Source organism: Moschus berezovskii, chromosome 6, assembly GCF_049115385.1.
Source record: "Moschus berezovskii isolate FMDL1 chromosome 6, NW_MosBer_1.0, whole genome shotgun sequence".
Classification (NCBI taxonomy): domain Eukaryota; kingdom Metazoa; phylum Chordata; class Mammalia; order Artiodactyla; family Moschidae; genus Moschus; species Moschus berezovskii.
In genome coordinates, this window is record NC_142465.1 from 112421246 (window position 1) to 112443651 (window position 22406).

The window sequence follows — 22406 nt, forward strand, 5'->3', positions numbered from 1 at the left end:
ATTTAGAATGTTGTATTATTGCACATAACTGTGCCCTTTACAATGGCTGAAATGGTAAATTTTATGCTATGCGTATTTTACTGCAATGTGGAGTGAAGTTTGTCTTGCTAGGCTGCTCCTTTCCTGAGCCCTCGGCTAAAAGAGCTGACCTCAGTCATGCATGTGTTGGCTTGTCTGCACCCGCTGGCATTTCTCTGTTTCCCCGAAACCTGGGGAACTCACCCGTGTGATTTTCCTTGAGTGCTGAGACTCCTTGTCACTGCACCTCCTTGTCTTCCTCTTAGAGTTGTCTTATGTTTGCTTTGTTTGTAATGACAGGATTTTATTTGCACTTTGTGGGAGGAATGGGGAAAATATGTCTGTTCCATCTTTCCAGAAGCAGGAGTCTCCAGGTCACTTTATTTTATGGAGCGAGTTCTGCCCATGTTTCATTTCTGCTGCCAGCCAGTGAGTCTCCCTCATTTCCACAGAGTGTATAAAACTAGGGCTGACAGCATCTTCTGTTCAAGGGTTCATACTTCTGCAATAGCCTGTTAACATTTCTAAACATTTCCAGAGCAGCAGAGAAGTCGCCCAGTGTCATTCATCATAGCATTTCCCTGCCCATCGTCTCCGTTGCCCCAGGCTCAGTAACGTTAATCCCCGGTGCATTTAACGAGTGCCCATTCATGATCATAAAGTTGGTTTATTCTTTGTGTGCAGACACTTCTCATCTTGTCCTAATCATGGCTTTCCTCAGCTCACACCTTCTGTCCCGTCCACACTTTATCAGCACTTATGGTCAAATATGCTTGGGCTGGATTTGCCCTTTCTTCTTCATCATGACGGCTGGCTTTTAAAACCCTCCTGGGAGCAAACACCCTGGTGTGGCACCCGGGGCACTGGGCTTTGAGTTGGGGTATCTGGGTTTAGTCCTCGTTTCACTGCCTCTGGTGTTAAGGCGCTTCAGTTGTGTCCGACTCTGTGCGACCCCATAGATGGCAGCCCACCAGTCTCCCCGTCCCTGGGATTCTCCAGGCAAGAACACTGAAGTGGGTTGCCATTTCCTTCTCTAATGCATGAAAGTGAAAAGTGAAAGTGAAGTCAGTCAGTCATGTCCGACTCTTAGCGACCCCATGGACTGCAGCCCACCAGGCTCCTCCTCTCACTGGCTAATCATTCCATTCCCTGGAGCCTCAGATTCCTCATCGTTAAAATGAGGGAAGAAGAATTGGGCCGGCCGGCCCTATAAACCCTTCCTGTGGAACCAGCTCCATGTTCAGTCCACTCCCTGCTGTTGAATTAAAGTCGTTATCCGACCGGGGTGGGGGTGAGGCAAACGTGTCCCTGACAACTATCTGCTGGCAGGTGGACAGTAGGTGCAGAATTTCAATCAAGACACCTATGTGGGGTCTGTCCCTATAGTTTTTTATCTCTGTTGACAACTGTGCTTGGAGCAATACACAAGTTCTAAGTGACTTTTGTCCTTCTCCCTTGAAGCCAGGTGCCTTCATCACACGTCCTCTTCAGCCTCTTCCTTTCCCTCTCCCATGACCCCCTCTATTCCTTCCTTCCTTCCTTCCTGAGTGCTCACCTGGGCAAAGCACGTCACCTGTGCTCCCCTGACATAGAGAAAAGAGCTAAGGCATTGCCGGGGCAGAAAGAGCCAACCACGGCTGTGCCCAAATCCCCATCAGGGTGAGGGAAGAAATAAGGCGAGAGAGGAAACGGAGCAGGAGTGGGGCCGCGGAGCAGAGATGGATAAGCTGGGCAGCTCGGGGAGATGGAAAGGCAAACACAGGAGCAACGTCTATCGGGCAGGGATGAATCATAGTCACCTGCTGGCCACCAGGGCCCAGCAGGCTGGCAGTGCCGGCCTCTCTCAGGCTCCGGTCATTTGTAGCTTCCAGTCTGGGATAGCAGGACTGGGTGTCCTGCTCCTATTAGAGTCAGCCAGAGGGACTGGTCCCTCCATGGAGCAGGTGGCCTGGCTCGTCATAGGGCCCGTGGTCTTGCAGGATCTGCATCACCTCAGCCCCTACAGGGCATCGTGTCGGCTGCCCCCTGCCCGCCCCCCGGCTCTGGGAACAAGACCCCAGCTTCCCATCATCCCCTGCAGGAAAGGGTGTCTGGCTTTAGGAGGTTTTCAAGAAAGAGATCCAGGAAGTTCAAGGCGACGTATCCGGGAAGTTCATGTTGATGTTTCCCTTCCAAGGACCCTGATTTCCATGGATCACTTTGTGCAGAAGCCAAAACCAAACAGTTTAAGGGAATGGAAATAGAGCAATCTGGAGTACAAAGCACCTAGACCCTGCCTATGTGTGTGCGTGCATGCATGTGTGTGCGTGCATGCATGTGTGCGTGTGCATGTGTGTGCGTGCATACATGTGTCCGTGTGCATGTGTGTGCGTGCATACATGTGTCCGTGTGCATGTGTGCGTGCATGCATGTGTGTGTGTGTGCATGTGTGTGCGTGCATACATGTGTGCGTGTGCATGTGTGTGCGTGCATGCATGTGTGTGTGCATGCATGTGTGTGCATGCATGTGTGCGTGTGCATGTGTGTGCGTGCATGCATGTGTGTGTGCATGTGTGTGCGTGCATGCATGTGTGTGTGCATGCATGTGTGTGCGTGCATGCATGTGTGCGTGTGCATGTGTGTGCGTGCATACATGTGTCCGTGTGCATGTGTGTGCGTGCATGCATGTGTGTGTGCGTGCATGTGTGTGCGTGCATGTGCACACTCAGCACAGGTGTGTCTCCCAAGAGAAGACCCTGTGGGGATGCCCTGTTCTTTGCTGCCCTCCGCGTCAGTGCCCCTTGGGTCTCCCTGTGTTTTCTGAGGGCTGGGGAGTGAGGGTGGATGCCTAGCAGGTGGGATACAGAAGAAGGCAGGCTCATCGAGGAGACGAGCAGTGACTGGGACCCTGGGTGGGGGCGCTGCGTGTGCTCTGCTGTGGGCTCCAGGTCCCAACTCTCCTACTGATCAGGTCATCTCAGTTCAGTCACCCCCAGCCCTCAGCGAGTGCTCGGTAAACCATCTCATCTCTTTGAACCGGGGGATAAGTACCTTGATCAATGTGTAAACAAGTAGATAGAACAGATGCCTAGCAAACGGATTTCCTGCATTTTCAAACTGCTGAAGCCAGATGGAGGGACTATTTTGCAGGAAAAGAGAGTGTTTGATCAAGGGGTCTCTAATCTGCCAACTGTGACCCAGCACACGCTTCTACACAGCAGTGTCATGGGATGGGTAAGACCCAGCACACGCTTCTACACAGCAGTGTCATGGGATGGGTAAGACCCAGCACATGCTTCTACACAGTGATGTCATGGGATGGGTAAGACCCAGCACACGCTTCTACACAGCGGTGTCACAGGGTGGGTGAGACCCAGCACACGCTTCTACACAGCAGTGTCATGGGATGGGTAAGACCCAGCACACGCTTCTACACAGCGGTGTCACGAGGTGGGTAAGATGGGATGGCACTGAGGAAAGACTGAGAAACATGCAGTTTTGCCCAAATCTAACAACTCAAACTGTAGGTGACCTTTATAATACAAGCTAAGAGGCTGGGGGAAAGAGACATTGTGTAACACAGGCCAGCTCTTGCAGCCACCGAGGCTCTTGTGGAGAGTGAGTGAGTGGCTGCGTGAACAGATGGGTGAGTGAGGGGACGAGTGAGTGGCTGCATGAATGGATGGGTGAGGGGATGAGTGAGTCACTGCATGAACGGACGGGTGAGGGGACGAGTGAGCGGCTGCGTGAATGGGTGAGTGAGTGAGGGGATGAGTGAGTGGCTGTGTGAATGGGTGAGTGAGGGGATGAGTGAGTGGCTGCGTGAATGGGTGAGGGGATGAGTGAGCGGCTGCCTGAACGGACGGGTGAGGGGATGAGTGAGTGGCTGCGTGAATGGGTGAGTGAGGGGATGAGTGAGTGGCTGTGTGAATGGGTGAGTGAGGGGACGAGTGAGCGGCTGCATGAATGGGTGAGTGAGGGGATGAGTGAGTGGCTGCGTGAATGGGTGAGTGAGGGGATGAGTGAGTGGCTGCGTGAATGGGTGAGTGAGGGGACGAGTGAGTGGCTGCGTGAATGGGTGAGTGAGGGGACGAGTGAGCGGCTGCATGAATGGGTGAGTGAGGGGATGAGTGAGTGGCTGCGTGAATGGGTGAGTGAGGGGATGAGTGAGTGGCTGCGTGAATGGGTGAGTGAGGGGATGAGTGAGTGGCTGCGTGAATGGGTGAGTGAGGGGATGAGTGAGTGGCTGCGTGAATGGGTGAGTGAGGGGATGAGTGAGTGGCTGCGTGAATGGGTGAGTGAGGGGATGAGTGAGTGGCTGCATGAACGGACGGGTGAGGGGACGAGTGAGTGGCTGCGTGAATGGGTGAGTGAGTGAGGGGATGAGTGAGTGGCTGCGTGAATGGGTGAGTGAGGGGATGAGTGAGTGGCTGCATGAACGGACGGGTGAGGGGACGAGTGAGTGGCTGCGTGAATGGGTGAGTGAGTGAGGGGACGAGTGAGTGGCTGCATGAATGGGTGAGTGAGTGAGGGGACGAGTGAGTGGCTGCATGAACGGACGGGTGAGGGGATGAGTGAGCGGCTGCGTGAATGGGTGAGTGAGGGGACGAGTGAGCGGCTGCGTGAATGGGTGAGTGAGGGGACGAGTGAGTGGCTGCATGAACGGACGGGTGAGGGGACGAGTGAGGGGCTGCGTGAATGGGTGAGTGAGGGGATGAGTGAATGGCTGCCTGAACGGATGGGTGAGGGGATGAGTGAGCGGCTGCGTGAATGGGTGAGTGAGGGGACGAGTGAGCGGCTGCGTGAATGGGTGAGTGAGGGGACGAGTGAGCGGCTGCGTGAATGGGTGAGTGAGGGGATGAGTGAGTGGCTGCGTGAATGGGTGAGTGAGCGAGGGCGTGCGTGACTACGTGAACGAGTGAGTGAGTGCACACTGAGCGAATACAACCTGACAGGCTGGGGCTGGCCCCCCGTCCTCCCCCAGCCCCGCCCATGCCCCCCACACCTTTCCCCTTGTCTGCATAAATTGCTGTGTGAATGGATGGCACCTGTCAGATGGAGCCACCTGAGATGGAAATGTTCGTTTATTGGCGCGGACGTGTGTCAGCTCAGCTCTGATGGATGCTCTGCCGCTGCTCCAAAGCCCGCGGTCCTGGAACCACTCACGGCGGGACCGCAACTGCTAGGTCTGTGCCTTGACCACTGTTTCGGGCTGGAGATGGCCGTGCCGTCATCTCTCCCAGGTCCCACGCCACGTGGTCCCAGTCTGCCACACCTGCCCCGGGCTGGAGAAGGGCTCCCTCCTTCCATCTGTAATGCTCCCACATTCTGCAATATAGGATTTCCAGTGGAGACTATGAGGGACAGGAGACCAAGCTCCTGGGGCCCACCCGGCCTGAGGCCATGCAGGCAAACTGGACAGTCAGAGTTCAAGCCTTGGGCCGGGCATCGGCAGCCTGTGGACCCTGGACAGGCTGCTTGACTTCTCTGAGCCTCAGGCTCCTCACTGGTGGTGGAGGCGGCATCTGAGACCAGTCCCCTGGGACGGGAGCATGTTAACTGAGGGCATCCACACATGGTGGCTGCTCCGGCACCTCCTACTGTCCTTACCCCTTCAATGTCTCCTCTAAAAGGACTGACCCACCGTCCAGGCCCCTGGTGAGCCGGCACCCGGGAGCAGGTATTTCCTGAGATGTGAACTCTGGGCAGGACGCCGGCCCCCTGTGCCGGTGACGACCCTGCTCCCCTGTGCCGAGTGAGTCCCCTGGGTGTAGATGCCACCCAGGATGCATGAGTGTTGAGTGGGAGCTCCACCCGGACCCGCCGTCTCAGAGGAAAGCCCGGTCCTCTAGACGTTCATCGCTTTTCCCAGATCACAGACACCACATGGTCTGGGGGTCCAGTGTCTGGCCTGGATCCTGGGAGAGACCGAGGTGCCCTTTGCCTCTGGCTGGTGTTGGGAAGGGGCACCCAAGCTCACTGGTGTAACGGCCTCATGCAGACCTCGCCATGTTGTGATGGGCTCCGTCCCTTCTGACCCTACCCCCTCTCTTGGTTGCTCTGACCAGGGTGCTGCTTCTTCAGCTGCAGGCCCCAGGGTGCTGAATGTCTGTGGACTTCATTAGAACTCGGGTCCCTGAAGCCAGACATCTGACCCGTCCATGGGGTGTTTGATTCTGGCCCAGCCCAGAGATCCTGTCTCCCCAGACCCTGGGCCGTGGGGTAGGGACGGGAGAGGGTGGCAGCGGGGAGCACTGATTCAGGGGAGGGCATCAGGCCAGAGGCTGCTGGTGCTGTGAACTCTGGCTGGGTGCAGCCATCCTGGAGTCAAACGGGGACTTCCAGCCACAGGGGCCAGAGGTCAATGGGAACCTGGCTGTGGTCAGACAGAGGGTCCAGGTCATTGGCTTTCTTTCTGCCCAGAAGGTAGAGAAATGGTCAGCTCTTCCCTGAGGATCCAAGCCTCACGCCCTGCAGGCCCTTTCTCCCAGGCCTGTTGGACACATCCCCCCTTGTGCACTGTGGAGGGCTCCCACTACACACGGGGTCTCTGAAGGCAGACCCCGGGCTTCACAGGAGTAACTTCAGGAACCTTACCCAAGGACCTCATTCTGGGTGTAAACCAACTCCAACGACATCACACTTCTTTCTTGCTCTTGTGCATCTTCTCTTCCTGGCTATTCTGCCTTTTTCCTCCTGTCTATATTCCAGTTTTCCTTTCTAGCACTGTTGAAAATTTTTATTTCACTTTTTAAATTGAGGTCTGAGCTTCCCTGGTGGCTCAGACAGTAAAGAATCTGCCTGCAGTGCGAGAGACCCAGGTTCGATCCCTGGGTCGGGAAGATCCCCTGGAGGAAGGCATGGTGACCCACTCCAGTATTCTTGCCTGGAGAATCCCATGGACAGAGGAAGCCTGACAGGCTGCAGTCCATGGGGTCGCAAAGAGTTAGACATGACTAAGCGACTTGGCACAGCACAGCACATGGCTTATGTACAATATTATGTTAGTTTCAGGAGTACAACGTAATGATTCATAATTTTTTAAGGTTATACTCCAAGTTACAAATATGTTTCTGTATATTAATTTTGTATCCTCCAGCTTTGCTGAATTCATTGATGAGCTCTAGTCGTTTTTTGGCGGTGGCTTTAAGATTTTCTATGTATAGTATCATGTCGTCTGCAAACAGTGACAGTTTTAATTCTCCCTTTTCCAATTTGGATTCCTTTTACTACTTTATCTGCTCTGATTGCCGTAGCTAGGACTTCCAATACTATGCTGAGTAAATGTGGCAAGTGGGCACCCTTGTCTTAAGGAAATGCCTTTAGCTTTCCACTGTTCAGTAGGATATTGTTTTTGTTGTTATTCAGTCGCTCAGTCATATCCGACTCTTTGTGACCCTGTGGACAGTAGCCCACCAGGCTCCTCCATCCATAGGATTCTCCAGGCAAGAAATACTGGAATGGCAGTAGTCCAGTATTGGCAGAGGCAAGAATTCATGCCCTCCTCCAGGGGATCTTCCCAATCTAGGGATAGAACCCGTGTCTCTTATGTCTCCTGCATGGGCAGGCAGATTCTTTACCCCTAGAGCCACCTGGGAAGCCCTGACAATGGTTTGTGATTCTTTAAATGTATTGTTGGATTCAGTTTGCTAATTCTTTGTTAATGATTTTTGATCTATGTCCATCGGTGATACTGGCCTGCAGTTTCCATCTTTTGTGCTCTTTGGCTTCAGAATCAGGGTGACGGCCTCACAGAATGATTTTGGAAGCATTCCTTCCTCTGCAATTTTTTGGAACAGTTTCAGAAGGATGGGTGTTAAAAATGTTTAGTAGAATTCACCTGTGAAGCCATCTGGCCCTGGACTTTTGTTTTGGTAATTGGTCAATTTCACTTCTGGTAATTGGTCTGTTCATATTTTCTATCTTTCCCTGGTTCAGTCTTGGGACATTATATATTTCTAGGAATTTTTCCACTTCTAGGTTTTCCATTTTATTGATGCATACTCAATTATAGTCATTTCTTAATGATCCTTTGTATTTCTGTGTTGTGGGTTGTATCTTCTCTTTCATTTCTGATTTTATTCATTTGAGCCCTCTCTGTTTTTTTCCCAAAGAGTCTGGCTAAAGGTTTATGAATTTTATCTCTTCAGAGAATCAGCTCTTAATTTCATTAATCTTTTCTATGATTTTTTAATTCTCTGTTTCATTTAATTCTGCTCTGATCTTTATGGCAGCACTTGGATATAAAACCAGATGGTCTCCCTTCAGAGACAGGGCTCCCAACTCCATGCCCTGAGCCTCACCTAACATGACAAGGTGGGAGGACAGGTGGGAGTCTGGCCGGTGTCCACATGGAGCAGGGGAGGGGCAGCCGTGCTTACCTGGCACCTGCTGTGAGAGTCAGGGCCACACACCAGACTCCACCCATCTTCACCACAACCCTCTGAAAAGCATCACTGGCATCATGCTTTGTGAATGAGGACCCTGGGGATCAGAGAGACTAAGGGGTGGACCCGAGCCCACACAGCCAGAGAGAGCAGAGACTGGACTCAAACCCAGGTTCTCCACACTCCTGCCTTTCCAGGACAGTCATCCTGTCCACATAGAGGTTGCACCTCCCTTTGTGAGAACTCCTGCTCCACCAGCGTGTCTATACCTGCCTGAACCTGGGGTCTGGTCGTTTCCATAAAACATTGACATGCTCATCCCCAGGCCTGTCCCAGCCCCAGTTAACCTCATCTCTGGATGGGGCCCAGTTCCCCCAAGAGGTCAGCGCAGGTGGCCTCGGCCCAGCCTTCGGAGCCAGGACCCGGGCTCATCCACCCCCCCATCCTCTGGTGACCTGTGATTCGGCATCAAGGGGTCCAAGCTGTTGCTGCTGCTAATCAGAGATGCTGACCCCTGCTAGTGGATCGCCCTCCCATGGAGCAGCAGGTCCTGATTGAGTTAAAATCTCATCTCCTTGAAAAGGCCCTGTGGGGTGAGGGGTATGGATGCTCCAGGAACCCTCTGTAGTCATTTGGGGCCAGAGGGTTCCCAGAAAGCTGGGGTGACCATCTGGCTCCACCAGCTATAGAGGTAGATGCTCTGAGGTCACCAACCTGAGGGACACCTTACCTCTGACCCCACCCTAGAGCCCCTTGTGGTCTGTGGACTCCTGGGAAACACGTATGCACCAGACACTGAACTCTCCATGATTTCTCAGAGCTGGGCAGAGGAAGGAAGAGGCATTCATTTCACAGATTAGAAAACTGAGGCTCAGAGAAGCAGCATGCCCCCCTGAACAGAGGCCTCTCAACCTAGTTGGGGTCTCAGCACTGAGGTGGGTGTGGGCTGGGCCACATTGAGGAGAGGGTCACTGCGGGGCCTGACTGCCCAGGCCCTTGGTGTGGCCCATAAACTCGGAGCAAGGTGACTGCTTCTTGAGAACACACGAGGTCCAGCAGGTGGACATGGCCTGCTCCCCATCAAGCCTCTGCTGGGGGCGCCAAGCAGAGCCAGGCCTTCCATGGGACGCAAAGCAAGACCCCCTCCTGGATCCGCTGAACCCCGGGGCCTCCTTACCTACTTCCCATCAAGCCTCTGCTGGGGGCGCCAAGCAGAGCCAGGCCTTCCACGGGACGCAGAGCGAGACCCCCGGCCTGGATCCGCTGAACCCCGGGGCCTCCTTACCTGCAGAAAATACACCGTTTCTGACAGTCATTGTGAGGACGGAATGTGAGGGTAAGGGACTCTGAGCAGCTCTGGAGCAAGGTGTGCGCCCTCAGACCTCGGTCCCGTCTGCTACCAAAGTGTAGGAAACACTCTCATTTCAGTCAGATCCTGAATTAGACTAAAAATGCCCCAATAGCCAAAAATGTAAACCGTGTCTGGTGACAGAGTTTAAATTCCAAGAAGACACTTTGATTGCCTTTTTCAAATATTGACATTTGTTTTTTATTTGACCACACCAGGTCTTAGCTGCAGCATGTGGAATCTAGTTCCCTGACCAGGGATCGAACCCAGGCCCCTGCACTGGGAGCATGGAGTCTTAGCCCCTGGACTCCTAGGGAGTCCCTATTGCCTTTAAATACAATTCTCATATTATTTTTCTCATCCTCCAAACTCAAAGGCCAGAAAATGTAAAGCTGAGCAAAACCCTTTTCAGGGAACTTATACGTGTTTATAAAACATATTGTGACGGCAATATTTTTAATATTTTCAATCAACCCAGCAATTCGGTAACTTGAAAACTCTGCTTCGTAACTGAGAACATGTGAAGGCAAAGAATAAAAGACCTACTTGGCTAAAGTCACAAAGCAACTGAGAGGCCATACCTGGTCAGACCTTCCAACCTGAAGTGTCACAGCCTCTGAAAAGCATAGTTGCAATTGGTTTATTGAGGGACAAATGGGATTCCCCTTGGGAAAGGGGGTTGTCTGAGAGGACCGTTCAGGTTTCCACGGCCCAACCAGAGCAGCTAGTGGCCAAGTCTCCGCCATTGGAAGAGAGGGCCTCCCTGCCTGAGTGTCTGCACCCCCATACTCTCTCCTCACTTGCCATGGAAGATCCCTAGCTTCCATCATCCTCCATCCTTGTGCTAAGACGCAGTGAACTTGGCAGTGAGTGAAATACTGCTCTCTGCTTCTCTTCTTGGGGGAAACCCATCAGTAATTAGACTCATTTTTCAATTTTGCCACCTAGAAACAGAAAGTGCCCATAAATCTCCCCAAACAGAAATCAAATGTAGCCGATTTAATTACCAAGGAGTAAACAAGGTGATTCTGCCTCCGTAAGACACCCAAATGCGTTCGTAACTGGCTCATTAAACTACTGTAGAACCGATTATTCACTGTGAGGCGGAGGCGGGGCGGGGAGCAGACATGGGCTTTCACGGGAAGGTGATGGGCTGGTGCTGCCAGGGCAGGGGGCTGGTGTCAGGGACCACGGGGCGGGGAGGGGCAGACAAGTCTGTGACCCTGAGGCAGGCCTTGTCCTTCCTTACCAAGACTCCCCTCTCCTTCCCCAAGTCGCCCCATCCTCCAACCTGCCATCCTGTAGGAAGACGTGCTCAAGCTTTCTCAGGTGGCTTTACCTACAAGGAGTGGGTGGGTGCTTTGGGAGCCTCAGTTCAGTTCAGTTCAGTTCAGTCGCTCAGTCGTGTCTGACTCTCCACGACCCCATGAAGAATTAGGGTGACCGCAGCCTCTAACTCATCTGGGATAACCCCCATGCACTGGGTCCCCATGAGTTAGTCACAGGCTCTCTTTCACTCTCAAAGCTGCCCTTGTTTGGATGGTAAACTGAATGGCCACTCTGTGCATCCGGCAGGGCGGGGACAGGCTGTAAGTCGGCACCAATGGATAGATGGTCGTTGTGTTGAGAAGGATGCTGAGGTCGTGATGTGGGTCAGCAGGTGAGTTCACAGTGATGGCTGAGCAGCGTCTGCTGGAGTGGGGAGGGAGGGCAGGCAGGCCAGCAGGTAGAGGCGGCTTGCGTCCAGGGTCTCTGTGGCCCCAGCATTCATTGTCCCATCTACCATAGGGTCTATATCCACAAGTCAGAGCAGCAGCATTATACAGGGACAGTGAAGACTATGTTTAGGGAGCTATTTCCCCATCCAGATAGCAAGAACAGCTAATCCCCTGGCTTCCCCCACCCTCAGCCCCAGACCCTCACAGCCAAGGAAGCAGTGCCAGGAGGACTGGGTTTAGGCATCGCTGCCCTGGTGGGCTCCACAGCTGTGGGAGGGACCAAGCCCTCCGCACTCCCCCTACTTGGGATGTCAGCCTTTCCTGGGTACTTGGGCTCCCTTGGCACAGATCAGGAAGCTCCCGCCCACCCCGCATAGGCTGGGGCACATTCTCAGCATCACAGGTGGATATGCAGGGCTCTGTGCTTGTTTTTAGTGGGTCTACACACATTTCAACCAGTTCCCGAGGTCAAAGAAACAGGGGGTCCCTGCTGAACCTCAGCATACCTTCAGGGCACAGTGACCACCAGGACTCAGGCCCGAGGAGGCCACAAGGAGTTGTGAACTCACAGGCCCAGAGTCGCCAAGGCATCAGCTTCCTCAGTCATGCCATTCTCCACCCCCGGATGTTTCTATAGCAACATATGGTGTTTTGAAAGGATGACCAAGCTGTTTCACTTGCTTACGCTTTCTTGTTTGTTTTTTGGTTTTGAAGAGGGGGTTGGAATGAATTCTGTAAGGACTCTTATACCTCTAACGTCAGGGGGAACACAGAGCTGCTCACCAGAGCAGTGCCACATGCACACTGACACACTCACACACACACATTCACACACACTCACCCACTGCACAGATCACTGTGCCTGAGCTTCTTGGCGTCTGGCACCTGCCTCTTCCCTGGGTTCTTGTCTGGATCCATCTTCCTGACTTCTGGGCCCTTTTCAGCTCTGGCTCAGACCCTTCACCCTGAGGGGTCATGTCCCGCTTGTGTCTTAGGGGTTAAGCGGGACCAGGGAGGCAGAGAAATGAATGGACCTCGGGCCTTGGGTCAGGAAGTCCAGTGGGTCCTGGGTCCCAGGAGTGTGCCTCTCAGGCCTCACCTTCTCAGTGTCCCAGTGTCTCCAGCAGGGAGGGAGCTCGGATCATCTCTGAGTTCCTTTGTCTCTCAGACCCCGTGGTTGTACACAGGACACTGTCACTCCTGCCTGGAGACAGTTTCCGTGATGTGGAAGCGCTATCTCAGACCGAGGCCGTCTCAGTGGGTGGAGCCCAGCCCCAGCTCTCCTCTGACAACAAACTCTCCAGGACCCACTTGTCCAGCCGCCCCCATGAGCCCAGCTCCCCTCTGAGCCTGCCCCCCGTGCATCTGGCACCAGCAGCTCAGCCTCGAGTCCAGAATGGGTCTCCTGGCCTTGGCGCCTGGAAGCACACATTTGAGACCTTTCCCAGGAGCCTCTGGGGCACCTGGAGTTGAGGACCGTGGCCCGCGTGCTGAGGAGGCCGGGTCAGATCCCACAGCCAGATCTCCTCCAGTCTGTCTTGGTGGGGCCCAGGGTTCTGCCCTTTTTAACTTTGCATCCCCAAACCCTGAGCTGGGCTCGGAAGGCCACCACTGGCTCAGTGTTTCAGAGACGGGAAGATGGGCTTGGGGGCAGGGGGGGTGTGGTGAACCAGCAGTTCACCAGCTGGGTGGGCTGCAAATGGTGTGTCCTCCCGGGATGCCCCATCCGCAGTGTAGGCGGGACCTGGGGGTCTTCAGTGAGCTCCTCCTGACATGGGAGGAGGGGCAGTGGGTCTGGGGTCTGAGTCGATGGCTCCTGGAGGCCAAGGCTCCTGTAGAGCGAGCATCCATGTGTGAAGGCCCCCGCCAGCCTCTGCCTGGTGGGGTCATGAGGGCTCCATGCTGGAGAGCAGCTGCTGGGGCGGGGCGGGGGGGGAAGACGATGAATCAGCCCAGAGTCGGCTGGAGCCAAACCAAGTGTGGACTCGTGTAACAGCCTCATCCACAGCAGGGCTCTCTTAGTGGGCAGAGAAGGAGGAGGACCACCCCACCCCACCCCCGTCCAGTGCTCACCCCATCCTGGGAATGCCGGGGCCCCTGCTGACCTGGTCTCGGTCTTTGGACAAAGAGTTTTGTTTTCTGAAGGAAAGGCCGGAGCGCGTGGGCAGCTGCCTCTGTCTCCTGACCGTTGGAGGTTCCCAGACTCCACGTCTGGGTTTCAGGAGGCTGGGCTGTAGCTTCTGGGTTTGTGACTCAGAACTGTGGCACTTTCTCTGCACTTACAACTCCTCCCTCAGCTCTCTCATCCTGAGTTCTCTCCTGAGAAGTTCAAGTAGGTGTTCATTGGTTAAGATTTATCAAAGATGTGCAGTTTTCCCACCACCCTAATTCCTGCCTTTTAAGACTAGAAGCCTAGTGGATCTGAGCGTGCTGGTGGAATGGACCGTGGGATTGTGGATGTGGCAGGGTCCCTCCCAGCATCCCCCCCGATCCGACCACAGAGGGGCCCCTTCTCCACCGGCTTGGGGGACCTGTGGGGTCAGAACATTCCAGAACCCTGCTCCAATCTGATGACTTTCTCTATTTGTGTTTCCTAGGAGCGGGTGGAGTATCTCTTTCTCATCATTTTTACTGTGGAAGCGTTTTTAAAAGTCATAGCCTACGGACTCCTCTTTCACCCCAATGCTTACCTCCGCAACGGCTGGAACTTACTAGACTTTATCATCGTGGTTGTCGGGTGAGTACCAACTCCCACACCGCCAGCCAGCGTGGCCCCTTCCCTTCTGCACATACTTGTGTCTTTTTGACTTGGTCACAAGGGCCCTGGGCTTCAGGCCAGACCAGAGGATCTATTAAAAATCCCTCTGGATTCAGACTTTCTGCAAAGGGAGGGGAGCTGTTACCTGGAACAGCCCTGGAGCTGCTCCCACCTGCATGCCCGCATCCACACACACACCTGCACAAACTCACACAGGTGAGTCAAGGGTTTCTGCTGAAGCCCAGGGTCCTCTCTGCAGCCGAGGAGAAGCCTCAACTTTAGGTCTTTTATTCCGTCTCCAGCCTCACCTGGCCCGAGTTCCTGGACATCTCCCCCGATGTGAGGCAGAGCAGGTGTGTTTGGGCTGGACGTGACCCTGCAGCCACAGTGAGGGAGGGCCGACTGGCACACAGGAGCCGAGATGCCCACCTGCAACTGAGGGCCCTCACTCAGTGGCTGCCCGGGACTGATGGGCTAGAGGAAAACGGGACTAGGGAGGGCCAGGGGATGGGGCCAGATACACTTCTTGGGAGAAGAGCAGTGCGAGAAGTGCAGAAGGATGGGCACCGCCTCCGCTCAGAAGCAGAGCAGTGCTGGCGCCTGCAGGAAGCCTTGGAGCCCTGATCTCCTTGTCGGGGCATCGGTAACTTTGGGGAAGAGTCTTTGTCAAATGTTGGTGCGAACAAGCCGGCACGTGCTGCTGGAGACGCAGGTGCGGTTGACCAAGCTCCTGCCACTCGTCCATCCATGCAGGGCAGGGTCCCCATGCCTAGGGCTGACCTGGCGCTACATCAAACCCACCTGGCACTCACACCCTCTCCAGCCCCACAGCCTCCGGGGTCAGGTCCGTGTGCCAATGGGCTCTTATCTAGGGGACCATCCCAGCCAACCTGGGGCAGACACTGCTCTGGTGGCTTCCCCAGAGAGCGCCCTGCTCGGAACCCATGGGCGTCTGGTTTCTCCTGCAGGAAGCGACGGAGCAAGTCAGGGCCATGTGGGAGCGAGACCCTGTCTCTGGGAGTCTGGATGGCTTCTTAAGGGTGTCTGAGAGGTGTTAGGGTTTTCACCGCTGTGCTTTTTGCCCGGCCAGTGCGTGACACACTTTGCAGTAACATAAGGGACACTCTGGAGACACGAGGGACACAGACACTCCTGAACTGTTAGCCACGTGTGGACATCAGGTGAGGAAGCAGCTCTTCAAGAGGTTCTGCTGCTTCTGTTCTCACTGGATGAACAGAATGACCAATGAGTGCCTTGAACTGACTCAGCAAGCCATGGCGAAGGTCGGTTGTTCCTCACGCCTCTGCATCCTTTTCAATTCAGCATCTTCCTCAAGGCCTGAGTCTCCTGGGAACCTTTCACAGATGCGGTGCTTCTGGGGCCGGCAGAGGAGAGGGGCCTCGCAGGGAGAGGAGCTGTGTCTTCTCCCGTCCGCAGGATGGACTGGTGTTGGTCTGTGCCACACTCTGCCCCATCCACGGCCTTCACCTCTACTTGGGGTGGGAGCAGCAGACACGGGCAGACCTCGGACAGGGCCCCAGACCTCAGACAGGGCCCCTGCTGCATCTCTGCTTGTGTGGATTCTACTCCTCCTGCAGAGCGGATGGCTCTCAGGTCAGCCCAGATCCCAGTCCCATCTGCCCAGGCCAGGCCGTCAGACTGAGGAAGGGAGAGAGGCGTCCAGACTCGGCACCCTTGCAGAAGTGCCTCCACCTGACCAACACGGAGGCCGCGATGCCAGCCCTGGCTGACCTGTGGTCCACCGAGGCCCTCTGGCTTTTTCCCACTGATCGCACACTCGGTACCTGGTTTCTCCTCCCCGAGTTGCTCGTCTTCAGGGCTCTCCATCCAGTCTCGATCTCAGCCCATCCTTCCAACACAAAATGTGGCACACACCCCGCCTCCCATGGAGGGCATGGCCCAATCACCTCTCTTCTGCCATGCCCACCCCCCGCTCTCCCCCTCCCAACCCTTTACCTGGACGTGCCCACCCCTCACGTGCTCCATTCCTTTTGGAAGTGGAAGCATCTCCTAGGAACAGTGGGGACAGTTGCTGAACCTCAGAGTCCTGTGAGCTACACCCCCCACCCCCACCAGGTGCCTTTGGAGCCCTTTCCACCCCGTTCCCACCCAGGGGCCCTCCCCGCCCCCACTGGGCACCCTGGAGCCCTCAGTGGAATGCATCCACTCTGCCCGTCTGCTCCAGCCTCAAGGGCCTTCACTGTGGCTCCATCTCCCTCCCAGTACGGGCCTGCCTCTCAGCTCACGGGCCCTCCAGAGACTGTTGTCCACGCTGATAAGCTCGAATGTTGGGCTAAGGAACTGACAGACACAGTCCGGGGGGAACCGCCTGGAGATGACCCCCACAAACATCGCCATGTGCTCCCAGCCCTGGATGGCAGGGGCCACGAAGCAGTGTTTTCGCCTCCACGGTGTCTGAATGAGGAGCAGCATACCGGCCTCCACAAGCAGACACCTTCAAGACCCAATCCCGAACTTTCTACCCCTTCAGGGTTGACAGAGGGGAAGGCTGTTCAGTCTCCGATCCCCTCCCTGAATAATATTTGTGGACATCTTGTACATCAATTAGCGTGTTCCTTTCTTCCAGGAAATTCTAGGAACAAAATCTGGCTTAGATTGGGGATGTTGTTCAACAGACGTGCAGACTGGTTTCCTCAGTTTCAGTAGAAAGAAGTCTTCTCTGTGGAGAAAGGGCCCAGCTCCCCCCAGCCCTGGCCACCCCTGCCTGGATCAGAGACATCGCCAGCTAACATAGGGAACTGTCCAGCTGCCAAGCTGGGGTGAAGGACGCCTAGAGCAGGAAGGATGTCAGTCGTGGTCCAGGCGACTCGTCAGAACTTCTGGTTGCAACCCCTGCTGTGCAGGCAGCCTACTCAGGGCCCCCGAGCACAAAACAGACCGAAGGGAAGCTGCTCACCCCTCATCTCACTGCCCTCTCTTGAACATGCATCTGTCAGCTTTGTCCCCATCGGTCCACCAGCCACACCTGCTGCCAGGGTCTCGGGGGGCCCTGGGGCTTCTAAGCCAGTCTCCCATCCTTGTACCTGCGGCACCATGTCAATTTCCGAAGGATCCTTTGTTTCAGCCCAGGTTCAGGTCAAAGCCAGGGGCTTGTCAGGAGGGAATGCGGTTCCCGGGCACACAAGCCTGGACGTCATGGGGGGCAGAGGGCACCGAGGACGGACAGGCCCTGGCAGCAGCTCCCGCCTGCCTGACGCTCTGCCCACGCTGCCGATGCCCGAAAGCCCAGCTTGATGCCGGCACTGGGCTGCCAGGGCCTCGTTCAGACCTCTCTGGGCAGGCGGAACCCACCTTGAGGTACCATCATCTGATGAGAGTCAGACCCTCCCGCACCCCCAACTTTCCTGGCTGGAGCCACGTGCAAACCCCACTGCCCGGCATCCCTGGAGAGGTCAGAGCCCCGCCGGGCAAGCAGGATGTCCTGATGTTCCCTCTCTCCTTCTATTCCAGGCTTTTCAGTGCGATCTTAGAGCAAGCAACCAAAGCTGATGGGGCCAACGCCCTGGGAGGGAAGGGTGCTGGATTCGACGTGAAGGCGCTGAGGGCATTCCGTGTGCTGCGGCCCCTGCGGTTGGTGTCCGGGGTCCCGAGTAAGTAGCTCATCCGTTCAGCCATGTGACCTCTCCCCTGTTCCCGCTCACCCATCCTGAGTTGCCAAGGAATCTGGTTTCCTACAAACGGAGGACCCCAGCTCCAATGTGAGGCCATGAAAACCCACCATGGCTCCCGCTCAGGTGCCACCTGGCTGAGACAGCTGCAGAGAGAAGCCCCTGTGGCCATCTGAGCAGCCTGACCCCCACCCCAGGCCCCCGGAGCTGGGAATTCAAACACATTTGCAGCAGAAGAGCAGAGAGCTAATCCCCCAGGCTCTCGGGGCACAGAGCTGACAGGATTATCTCTACCGTCTGTATTTTTTTTCAAAGAACAATCAGAAAAGCATCAGTGGATGTTCAAAAAGTCCCATTTTGCCACCTCTCCCAACCTCTCCTCCTTTCATGTCACGTGGGGTGTCTCCAGCCTCAAAAGCCCTATTTTTGGACCTGCCGCCTGTCGAAGCGAGAGCTGGCTTTCCCTGAGGGTGGAGGGTGCTGGCCTGAGTTGGGCAGATGGGTGTGGGAGAGGCTGTCCATCAGGGGATGGGCCGGGGTCGGCTCCCCATCCCCGATCCTGCAGGAGCCCCCCCCCACCCCACCCCGTTGCAGAGCAGCCCCCAGCCCTGCACACAGAAGGTCGGGCTCCCAGCATCCACTCCAGCAAAGCCCAGCCCAACCTGCTGCAGGTTAAGTCCGCTTTCTGAGAAGTCCTTCCACTCCTTGTTCACTGGTGGTCTCTGAACCTGAGATAGGATGTGGGTGCTGGGACGTGTCACCATCCACTCAGCTTCTGGCCTCTAACGTGAGGCAGAGGGGGTCCCCAAACCAGGCTGCAGCCAGACTAGCTTGGAGATGGGGCCAGGCCAGGAAGGCAGGGGGTCTCTGCACCCCCGACCTTTACACCTGCATTGCTACCAACCTGGTGACACTGTCCTGCTCGGCAGGTAAAACCTGCCTAGGTGCAAAATTGTGGGGACACGGGGACCTTGTATTAACTTGTCCTTCACACAATGGTGAAAACATCTTCCGAGAGTAACTGAACTGGCCACAGTGAGGGGGACCAAGCCTGTGGCTCAGACCAGCTCTCCCCACCACGTGCACGACTTCCTGTAAGGCGTCCGAGCACGTAACCCCCAATGCCTTACACATTTTACCCTCGTACCTGCCTCTGCAGTTACCTTGTAAGCCCCTGGAAGCCCAGACATGCCCCTCACTCTCTGACGCCTGCACAGTGCCTGGCCTGGTCTCTACTCAGGGCAAGGGCACTCCCTGGATGGACGATGGCAGGAGTGAGAACCCTGGGCAGTGGTGGCCCGTGTTAACTCAGAGGGAGTCTAGACATGGTCACACAGCACAGGTAAACAGATTTCCTCTGCCTGGCCTTAACCACTGGGCACTAGGAATGGAAAGAGTGTACCTGATGGCTGAGACCCAAGACCTTTTAGCAAAGCTGAAACTGTGGGGTTTTCATGGTCAATCAGCCATCACTCAATAGGCCAAGCTCAGGGAATGAAAAGGCTGGTGACAATGAGTCTGTCGGGACTCGCGTGGCAGGACTTCCGTCTGGATGCCCCCGGCTGGCCTCAACCCCTTGGTGTCCACAGAAACAGCACCTTCTCAGGGGTCAGTCCCACTGCTATGTCCTCCGTCCCTCTCTGCTTTCTTCCCCGCTTCCCCCTCCACCCTCTTCCCTGGTTTATTTACTTCACCCCTCACCTCACGAGAACAGCCAGGTTTTGTATTGTTCACTACCATATTCTCGTCACCTACCATTATCTACAAAACACCCGGTCAATCTTTATGGGGGGACTGGGCCCCTCGTGGCCAAGCACAGGCTCCACATGGTGGGGGCGAGGCGCTAACACCCCCAAGTGACGCCGGGGCCAAAGACCTTCCTTCCCCGGGCGCCTTCTTTAGTGTTTCCAAAGGGCTTTTTCTTCCATGTTATTCGAGCTTCATGGCAACTGTGCAGCTGAACACGCAGGTGCTGTTTCTGTGGCAAATATGCTGACTGAGTGGTTCGCGGGGACCTGAAAGCCCAAGCCCACGAAGTTACTATTACTCTCTGTGTCCATATGCATATTAAGTGCCGTGGAATCTCAGGATTGGAGGGTGAGAGATGGTGGTGAGGGTACAAGCCCAAGAGTCATTTATTAATTTGTTCAACAAAACCCAAGCGCCTACCTCATAGAGGACTTTTCTAGCCTCACAGCAGATACAGAAGTGAGTCAGACACTCAGTGTCTCCTCAGAGAGACTGAAGTGTCAAAGAAAAAATGTTCATAGAAATGATGGTGTAAAGCAAAAATAGAGATGTGCAAAAAAAAAAAGCAGATGAGTTCTGTGACTGGTGTGCTCTGGGGGACTCCATATACTCTGGGGAGTGCAGGTAGCAATCAGGACAGGCTTCCTGGAGGAGGTGGCACTCCTTGGACAAGGAGGAGAGGCCTTGAAGAGTAGGTAAGGAGGGGCATCTGGGACCTCAGGACGAAGAGGTAGGATAAATGTAGCCCTGGAGACATGCACAGGGAGGCAGAGAATCAGGGGTGGGTCTTGCTGTAGGTGTAGAAACTGGCTGACACTCTCAGGACATGCTGTGTAGCTGAGGCTTGTCCACTCTGCTCCAGGCATGCTGCAGTGGAGTCTGATGGACGAGTTACTGAGTATCAGTGACACATGCGACCAAACCAGGGAAGTCCCGACTGTTTATGCTCTACCTGAAGAAGCTTAAAAACTCATAGGGAAATTAACCTGTTTACTGAGATGCACAGACTTCTTCTACAGGAGGAAAATGTCCTTTTTTGATTTGAGAACAAAACACAGGTGGTGACAAATGCCCAGGTCACCACTTGATAAATGAAGAGTTGGGTGTCTGAGTCTGGCTCTTGGCCTCCAAGAGCTTCACTGGTGGGTTGGCCGGCTCAGTGGTCCAGAAAGACAGGGCTTTAGCCCTAATTTACAGGCAGGCATACGCGGCCCAAGTGCTTCTCCCAGAGCCAAGAACAGAGATGGACTCAGGCCGTTTTCCAGGGCAGGGTCACCCCCCACAGCAAACCGGCCTCTGTCACTGGAGGAGCCACAACTGGACACAGGTGCCCACCTGGCTCTCAAGACGGGCACAAGCGATACTTCAGGTGTGGTGTATTTGCCTTTCGATGGTCCCTGAGCCCTGGCCACATGGGCTGAGGAGAAGTGGTCCTCTTGTCCCCGAGGGCCTCAGGAGAGTGGGAGCACTCTGGGCCTGCAGTGCGGACACCTGGGAGCTGAGTCTGGTCAGCTGTGTGACCTGCCCTTTAACCTCCAACCTGCAGTTTTTGCTCTGGGAAACAAGAGGGTTCAACTATCTCAGCCCTGAAGTTCTTCTGAGTAGTATCATCCTGTGTTCAGTGACAGAGAACAGCAGTGAGCTGAGGACTTCTTTGGAATCACTAATTCTAGCCTGAGTCCCAGACAGGGAATGACCCTCGGGGGCACCCATCATAGTGGCCATCAGTCTAGACAGGGCAGTTCCCCAAACACTGACCTCGTGCCCAGGACCGTGGTGGATGGTGTCAGTCACACTAGAGACAGAGCTTCTTAAACTCCGGAAGCCCTGTCATTGATTCTCTTTAATGCCTGGCCCTTCTGTGGAAATCCCAAACCTGAAATTACAGCCAGCAGTAAGGTGACTGTCACCTGATTTAAAATAATGGTAATAATAAAGGCCACTTACACTTACAAGTGACCCATAAATGCTGGAAAGAAAAATGAGGAGAGCGGAGATGAAGACACAGTGAAGTCAGTGTCCCGTGAAGTGATCGATTCGAAGAACATGAGCCCAAACACCTGTGACACTGGGTCTGTTCCTTGTGGCTAGCTCCAGACGATGAGTGACCAAGGATGCTGGCACTGAGGTCCCACTCCTTAGGCTCAAGTCCCCAGAGCCACTACCTGTTAGCTGTGTGCCTCTGCGTCCTGATTGATCAATAATGGGGGTTAAAATTGCACTTACCTCTAGGAGTGGTTGTGAGGATTCAATACTCAAGGGCTTGCAAAGCATTTGGAATTGTGGTCAGTGTGTAAGATGCATTTAGCAAATTTTAGCTCCTGGTATTTCTATGGGTCCAACTCCCTCAGGCTCCAAGTGGGACCAGTGAAAGGAAGGGGATACTTCCATACTTGACTTTTTTAAATCCACTTTATTGAAGTATTATTTATATTCAATAAAACTCACACATGTTAAATGTACAATCACAAATGTAAAAGCCTTACCATAGTACACTTTCACTAACACAACTCTCTCCCCTGTGTGAGCCTTACGTATTTTCTACTTCTTGTTCAGTTGCCAAGTTGTGTCTGACTCTTCACAACCCCATGGATTGCAGTACACCAGGCTTCCGTGTCCCTCACTATCTCCTGAAGTTTGCCCAAGTTGCTGCTGCTGCTGCTGCTGCTGCTAAGTCACTTCAGTCGTGTCCAACTCTGTGTGACCCCATAGATGGAAGTCCACCAGGCTCCCCTGTCCCTGGGATTCTCCAGGCAAGAACACTGGAGTGGGTTGCCATTTCCTTCTCCAATGTGTGAA

The 22406-nt window shown here is 54.7% G+C and overlaps 1 protein-coding gene across 13 annotated transcripts in view; it reads left to right on the plus strand.

Moving 5' to 3' along the window:
• Positions 1-22406, plus strand: part of CACNA1C (calcium voltage-gated channel subunit alpha1 C) — a 461815-nt gene that overhangs the window by 300111 nt on the left and 139298 nt on the right. For all 13 annotated transcript variants that reach the window (XR_016037705.1, XM_088837459.1, XM_088837460.1 and 10 more), the window contains exons 4-5: positions 14048-14187; positions 17701-17840. Coding sequence is in view for 12 of the 13 variants with exons in the window: in XM_088837459.1 (XP_088693585.1) it covers positions 14048-14187; positions 17701-17840 (280 nt within the window). In the remaining variant the exon portion in view is untranslated. The remainder of the gene's footprint in view (positions 1-14047; positions 14188-17700; positions 17841-22406) is intronic.